The 8,326-nt window shown below is 37.4% G+C and overlaps 1 protein-coding gene across 1 annotated transcript; it reads right to left on the reverse strand.

Annotated features, from left to right (window-relative positions):
- Nucleotides 1-234: 234 nt before the first annotated feature.
- Nucleotides 235-7,539, reverse strand: LOC309692674 (tetraspanin-8-like). Its single transcript, XM_082511390.1, has 9 exons — nt 7,320-7,539; nt 4,377-4,442; nt 3,976-4,092; nt 3,782-3,856; nt 3,615-3,698; nt 2,793-2,882; nt 2,076-2,147; nt 1,858-1,941; nt 235-1,435 (listed from the first exon to the last, which is right to left on the reverse strand). The coding sequence occupies exons 1-9, from the start codon at nt 7,377-7,379 to the stop codon at nt 1,301-1,303; spliced, it is 783 nt and encodes a 260-aa protein (XP_082367516.1). The 5' UTR covers nt 7,380-7,539; the 3' UTR covers nt 235-1,300.
- Between the last annotated feature and the right edge of the window lie 787 nt (nt 7,540-8,326).

The raw sequence follows: 8,326 nt of genomic DNA on the forward strand, positions 1-8,326 counted from the left end.
TGAATTCTAATTGTAAAATGTCTTTTAAAAAATTCTGTGGAACAGGTCAAAATTGAGTGATCATTTTACTTAATTAGTTATTTAGTAATTAGTATTGTTAGTTTATGAAAGCTGTAGCCATTAAGAAGTGGGCTTGTAACCTAAGGGTTGCATAACTTGATAAATCATTACTGGTGTCATCATTTCACTTGATTTTATGTCAAATTTAAGTTTACAAAACAAAACAAAGCTATATGAAGGGAATATAAAATGTTTTATTACACAATGAAAAACAGTCTTTCGAATTTTTCTAAAATGTTCCCACAAACCTGGGGAACAACAATCAATACATTAACTGTGGTTTACACAGTTATAGGTGTAAACTGTAAGCTGTATATTTTCCTTTTGTCCTTTCATTTATTAGCGCTTTGGGGTCCTTAGGGACTAGTAAAGCGCTATACAAATACAGGCCATTTACCATTTATGCAGTGGATAAAGGATGTGCCACAGCAAGGCTAAGGAAGAAACTGGATTGAAGGATTTTTTTTTCTTTAGCAGCTGATCTAAACGATACGGAGCAATGAAAAAAAGGCACCTTATACTGAATACCAGTCTTATCAAATATGAGAGTATTAAAAAGCTTTGAATGGAAAAAAAAGTCAGAGTTAAAGAAAAATGAAAAGCTACCAAACTACAAAATATCAGTTAAGCTTTAATTCACCCGTACTACTCATAAGTGCTTTTTTACTGAGCACATTAGCTTTAAACTCTGAATTTTTACTTATTTTCTTGCTTGCCGGTGCTAAAAATCACAGATCAGAGGTACTAGATTACGCTCTATGTTGGTGCAGAATTACCACCAGTCTCCAAACACAGAGCTCAAAGGCGCAAAGCAGGTAACACACTCTGTCACTTATCATATCCCTCTTGGTTATACTGGATAGAAATATTTATCAAAAAAGGAACATAGTCTTTCACAGTTCTGTTTTTTGTGGCACAGCCCAAATTTACAGCTCATTAGGGATTACATAGTGAATAGAATGTAGCTTGCCATCGCCAGTGTGTGAATGTGTGTGTGAATGGGTGAATGACTGAATGTAGTGTAAAGCGCTTTGGGGTCCTTAGGGACTAGAAAAGCGCTATACAAATGCAGGCCATTTACCATTTACCATAGAAAATACCCTTAACAAAGAAGTTCAAAATACACTTACATGGTATGATATAGTCAATATATCCAATCATCACAACGTCTTCTATTAATCCCATTGCTTCCGAGGTTTGCCTTAGCTTTGCTTAACATGCTGAATCAGAAACAAAGAAATCAGGAGTGGTCTGAAACCTCTGCGAGGGTGGTGTAGTTGCCTGCTTTTGCCTCTGCACTGTAGACCACTGCGGGGGTGTCTTTCTTCCGATCGAGCTGGCACAAGATGGCTATACACAATACTGCTGACAATATCTAAAACAGAATCAAACAGAGGTGGTTTATTTTACTTCCTGTTCATCTTTTTATTATTTCTTGAGTTGCTTTGAGTCCACCTGCAATTTTAGAAAGAGGCTGAGAGAGAGCAGAATAGTCAAAGAAAATAAAAAGGCAAGTTTGCCAGCGCAGCGAAAACAGATACTTGCTCGCTTTCATTCAGTTTTCAAATCTGTAGTTAGCAACTGCATAGGAAGATTTCAGGATGGAAAAGAGTTTTTGAAACCCTATGACTGAAAATATTAGTGAAAGACGAATTTTAAGGGAAAAATTAAGACTTTGTACAAATGGGATCACCTAAGCAAAATTCTCGTAACATTTCTGTCAACAGCCATGCACGCTTTGTAAAGATCACATCAAAGGAGCTATAACCATGAGAGCTACAGACTGATTGTACTCACCCACAATAACATGACTCCCAGTGTTACGCCCAACACAATCCTAATCAGACTCATTATGATCTCGATGAAGTATGGAAGGCATCCCTAAAACAAGTAAAGGATTAATGAGATAAACCGATATAAATGGAAACAAAGTTCATAACAGCTTATAGAGTTTACACATCTACCTGTACTTGAAAAAAAAAAGAGATAATTTCCAATGAGAATGCCTTTAATACCTTTTCATAAATCATAATAGGCTCGTCACCCATCTGGCTGTTAAAGAGGCTGCTGTTTCTAGGAGCCGCCACCTGGAAAACACAGAAATTATAATTGTGCATGAAGTGTATGCACACACAGACAACATGTAGTTTTTAAAATGTGATGATATTTGTGTGTCAAAGCTTTTAAAACATGCTTTTTTAACTGACTGCAGTCATTTTCAAGCAGATTTGCAAATAACTGGTGTCTTATTTTTAATGCAGACAGACTGCCAACATGCTGCAAACAATCGAAATAAGACTGCATGATGGGCATGGCGTCAACGTGTTAACGAGCTAACCACGCTAACACGTTGATTTCGTGCAGCCCCACGCACGGGGCGATCCGTGGTAACTCGTTAATGTAGATTTGCCGCGTTAATGCGGTAATGGCGTTGACATCATTGCAATTTTCACCAGTTAATAATAGTTAATTGACATATTATCACAAATGCCAGCTTGACCCCACTGAGCCAAAATCTTAATGACGTTTTATCGCTGACTTGATGCACTAAAATTGCTTTACCGTCTGAAAATGGTTTGGTTGTACCACAGTCTCCAACCACTGTTTTCCCAAGTGTTACTGTAGCACAAAGGAGCCTGGTGGTGCTACTTTGGGAGGAAGTTGGGCTTTGTAAATGAAAATTTATTGAAAAATGTTTTTAACCGTGTAGGCATGTTAGCTTTCACACTTACACATGGATTAGTGGACTTGTCGGTGCATAGGCAGGAATTTGGGATGTTGAACTTCCAGTCCCGGTAGCTCTCCAGTCCGCAACACTCCAACTGAGATGGAATCAGAGAAGAAAATAAAGAGACAACTGCAAAACAACCATCTCCTAATCCCTTCTACAAACAGTTAAGTCTGACCAAACAGCATCTGATCTGTGCTGCTGAAAACTGTATCAGTCATGCCAGGACAGTCTGGTTGTACTTTTGGAAAAATATGTCCGTCACAAACAAGAAATTTATGAGTGTTATCTTTCTTTTGTTAAAATCAAGAATACTGCATTTCTTCTCTGTTCTCGCTAGAGTTCTCTATAAAACACTAAAACAGCTATTTTAAGTTGCTAATATTATAAGAAGAGCATGTGCCTAGCATCCAGTTAAGTTGTGTATCAGCATTGTTTAGTTATGCCATTAGCCTTACATATTATATGTGAGCTCTGTTTTTAGTTAGTTTTGTTTGATCACCTCTGAAACTACTTGGAACTGCAATTCTACAAGATTATACTTACAAAAACTGGCACGGGCTATCCATTATCGCTGCTCACAAACATCTCTATGACCTCATCGGCTATTATTTCCTTGTGCCATGTTTACACTACTGGCTGCAAGTAATTTTCAGTATAAGCTGGCAATATGATGCCTCAAATTGACACTGCAAAATTTTGTTATCTGAAAGACCTTAAATTTGTTTACTTATTAATGGGTTGTGAAGCTAGATGAATAGCACACACACACACTACAAACACATGCACATCTTCACTCACAACTTCACAACACAAGGTTACCTACTTCTGTCTGTATATCATCGAGGAATTCAGTAGCATTAACCAGGGGTAAAAGGTTCAGGTACTGCTTCTTCACATCTTGACGTACCTGCGCAACAAAAGCAAAGTAATATACAAACAGTTAAAAAACATTTCTGTATCTTCTAATGTGGAAAGGCACTTTGGTAATACCTGAGATTGTGAAGCCAGTCCTTGAATATTAAGCCCCAACATGAGTAGACTACTCAGAATCATTCCAACTGCATACTGACAAACAGAAACACATACACACAGAAATACGGGAATAAGGATCTATTTGTTTTTGTTATAAATTGTATTTTTATTACAGCTACCAAGATTCTTGTCTTCTTTTTTTCTTTACCCACCACTATTAGAGCCCACCGTATCTCTTTCCAGACACCGATTGCGCCAAAGATGGTCAAGAGAATAATTATCGCAGCAATAACATACATAACATGTATGACTGCAATCTCGCGTTCTGCCTGTGGAGAAAAAACAAAGACGCAGGTTGAGAGTGAGCAAGAGTGTAACCTGACTTCAGTGCCCCATGCAGATGTTGTTTGTCATATACTACAGGAAAAGAAAACACTTACATGCTGGCATTTGTCTGACAACGGCTGCATAATATTTGCTTACTTATTTTGCCACTAATATAGAAATTGCTGCTGAGCCATATATGTGTTGTCGTACATACAATAAGACATTGTTAAATCGCACACACATTCATGTGTCATAATGCAAGGTTCTATAAATATACATTTTATACCTCTTCCTGTTGGTGTAAGTGTCCATGGCTAAAAAGACTGAATCCCAGCAGCAACAAACTGATTATCTGTAAAAACAGTAAGAGACAGTTCAACACTTTCAGGGCTGTAACAGGCAGAGTGAGAAACGCTAAGGTTACCGAAAGTCATCAATGATTTCTCCTCATCCCCAAAAGAATTGTGTACAAATGAAAGTATTAATTCTGCTTATTTAGAATTAAATGATAAGCATTTACATATTTAAACATTTACTATGCTTTACATTAATGATCTTGAATAGGTTATGTGACACCTGATCAAAATAATAATGAAAATATGAACATATAAGCTACAAAAAACATATTTTTTTGTAGTAAAAAGATGTAATGATTACTAAACCCCTTATACAAAACCCTTTTTTCAAACACTCAATATGTTGGTTAGCAAACTATAACATGGTACATAAGCTTTTGTGAACTTAACAACACTGACGTAAGCATTGTTGTATCAGATGAACTGCAAAACATGACATATTACACACAAATGAAGAAAAAATGCAGAAGCACTCTGTGGGAAACTAAGTCCACTCTTACTGCTTACACAGGAATCAATATGTCAAAGTGGAAAGACATCAGCTATGTGATTGCTGGTGCTCATTAGTCTGGTAATGCTTATACGATCACTTCCAAACAATTTTAGTCCATTTGTTCTACAGAGAGAAGGAGTGGACGTCTAAGGAATTCAATCCAGGGTCTGGCCATGCAACAAACAAATACAGGAGCTAAATATCAGATGCTACACGGTTCAGTTTGATGTTCAGGTTCATGACAGCACGTTTAGAAAATGGAAGGGATGTCAGGAGAAAAGCCTCTTCTCTCTAACAAAAACATGCCAGCACAGCTTAGGTTTGTACGTTTGCATCTGACCAAACCATAAGACTTCTGGAACAATGTCTTTTTGGACCGACAAGACCAAAGTGGAGCTATATGGCCATAATACACAATGCCACACTACAGCAAACTCAGCACAAACATACCCACTGTCAAGCACGGTAATGGAGGGGTGATGACTTGGGCTTATTTTGTAGAGACAGGACCTGGGCACTGTACAGTTTGTCAGTCAGTCATGATCTCTGCTTTATCTAAAAATGTTCTGCAGTCAAATTTGAGGACACCTCTGAATGTTAACACTTGGCCAAAACAGGGTCATGAAACAGGACATTCATTCAACAGAACGACTTCAAAAACAAAGAATGAAGGTGTTGTAAATGCCCCATCAAAGTCGATATCTGAACTCATTTGAAATGCTGTGGCAGACTAAGAGAGTAATCTCCTAAAGGAGAGTGAGAACCTGATAAAGTCATACAAGAAACAATTACTTCAAATTAGCTGCTCCTTTTTTTTTGCACACAACTAATAGAGGGTACACCTGGTTTTTACCATGACTGTGCTTGTGCTTGCATGTCTTCAAGTAAGGTTTTAGCATTTCTTCAAATAAAGTCATAGAACTGTTCCTAACTATTGTGACGTATGCATTTTCCTCCAAAATATGCAAGAAAAAAAATAGCCTGGGAACTGGAACTGGTTTGAACAAATCCATTTATAAGATCTCTCACTTAACAGGGGTAACGCCTAAATACCAGCAAGATACTTAATCCACCCCTTGAGTATTGATCCATAATTGACTTATGTTGTTACAAGAACTGGAAGCCTAAGAGTTTGGCATCTACATGAGGAGCTCGGGGCATGAAATGAAACTTGATAATTATGCTACTTTGCAGCAAAACCATTGACCCAAAGCGCAGATCTGAGACAATCAAAGTATACTTGGTGGGATGTACTTCTGAACCATCTTGGTTCTTGGATTATGGTTTGGTTTAAAGAAAGTGCTGACATCTGTTAAACCCAACAATATTTGTTAAATAGAATCATTTGAATTTCAAGAATGTGTTGACTAATGACTACAATGAAGAGTAGAACTACTGAAGAAGTTAATCCAGCTTTACACTGTTATGTTAATCTGATAAATAGTTCACCCTGTACATTTGTTTACCCTTTTGACATTTGGCATCAGCTCTTATAGGCTCGTGCTAATCTTAGTGAAGTATTGCACAATGTGTTTCTTTTGTAACAGCTCTGGGCTAAATCATGTGTTGGTAAACCACTGTAAATCAGTAAATCCAAAGCAAGTGATGAGACACATAGTGACAGCTAAACCATGAGGGACAAGCTGTATTAGCGGGAAAAACATGTTGCATAATCCACTTCCCCTCAACTGTGGGAATGATGAGAAGAATAAGGTGGGAGAAGGAGAAGAGGGAGTTAATAGGTTGGGGAAACCAGAGCATCACGTGGTATAACTGCCACTCAATCAGGTTTGGTGGGTCCCAGATGTTGTGCCAAGATGGCGATGCTGGCACATAGTCTGTTTTCTACAGTCATTAATGTCATGTTGCTGACTATGTGCCAAGAGTGGGCCACATTTGCACCGTACGTTTGTCACTCCTAGCTTTTGTTCTGTTTTTTCCTCTTCATTTAACAAACAAACAACCAAACAAGCAATTTATGACATCATATTTTGGATTTTTGGAAACATTATGCGCATTTTAACTGTTTGTTTTCATACTTAAAAAAAGGAAAACCAATGATGACATCACATAAGACTACAAGCATTATAGTACACATTATTGTTTAATACAGCCCCTAATTTAATTGTTATTTAACAATCTTACCGTTTCCTGGACACTGTTGTTTTCCCGTCTCGCTAATTATTCCAATGTGTTTCGAATAAATAAAACAAAAATTTTAAAAAAGGGCCTCCTACAACCTTCATTGGCAACTCGATTGAGTAAAACTGAAAAGGGTTTAACTGCAGCATCTGGATAAAGTAGATTTTTACGCATAGCACGAGGAGGGTCTCAACATCTGCATCTAAACAATCTTTTAGCGCCTCGTAACCATACTCACCGCGATCAGACTTATCACGACAATGAAAGTCCGTTTCAGCCACACATTCGCTCTTCCCATGTTTGGGTCTTCTGATGTCGCTCCACGAGTGAATGTGTCCCTCAAAAGTGATAGTTTGTGTGCCCGTAAAGAAATAAATCTACTTTTAAAGAAGCGAGACCCGTTAAAGTCCCTCCCCGCTAGACTACTGCGCTCCCCACCTGGAAATGGTGAGAATGTGGGTGGGTGGAGTCTTATTCTCCAGCTCATGAAGTTGCTTAACCCTCTTAATTTAAAGCCTGAAACATGAAATAATGAAGAAAAATCTTATTTATTTTTTGCAAAATAGAATGTTTTGTTAACCTTATTACGAAATAAAAAATACCATTAATTTGCAAATCTGTGTTTAAATTTGCAACATAATTTATTTCGGTCCCCTAATAACGTAGAAGCCTCAAAATTTAAATATGATGCAATTGACTTTAATCCCTAAACGCAGGTGACTGCTAAGTAACATATTTATTACCAATGTGATCAATATTTATGAGCACGAAAAACGCACGATCATATATGGATGGGGTGTCATATTAACAGGAGTGTAAAGTTTTGGAAAATGTGAAAGAGGACATAAATTTTGAAATGTATTTTAATTAGTTTTACAGCTTTTCTAACAGATAAAGACTCCCTCTATGGGCATTCAACTACACCAAATTAAGTTATAGTTATATTTTAAAACCATTGAAGTTGTGCTTCTTTTTCTTATATTAAGATCTCTCATCTGTAGTTGAATTTCTCTACACTGACAGAAAAGGGAGATGCACCCGTCTGGCCCACATGAGATCAAAATTAGCTATATGTGATGTACTTGGGAAATATGACCGCAAATGGAGTGGGAGTGTGTGGGTTGTTTTGTTTTTTTTTTCACTTTGTCTGACATGTTTCCTGCAACAAGTTCTTGATATAGGAAGTGCATTTTCCAAAGTAGCTCACACATACAGCAAAACACAGAAGACACAATGACAGTGGCT

This window comes from Aulonocara stuartgranti, assembly GCF_965226115.1.
Source record: "Aulonocara stuartgranti genome assembly, chromosome: 17".
Classification (NCBI taxonomy): Eukaryota; Metazoa; Chordata; class Actinopteri; order Cichliformes; family Cichlidae; genus Aulonocara; species Aulonocara stuartgranti.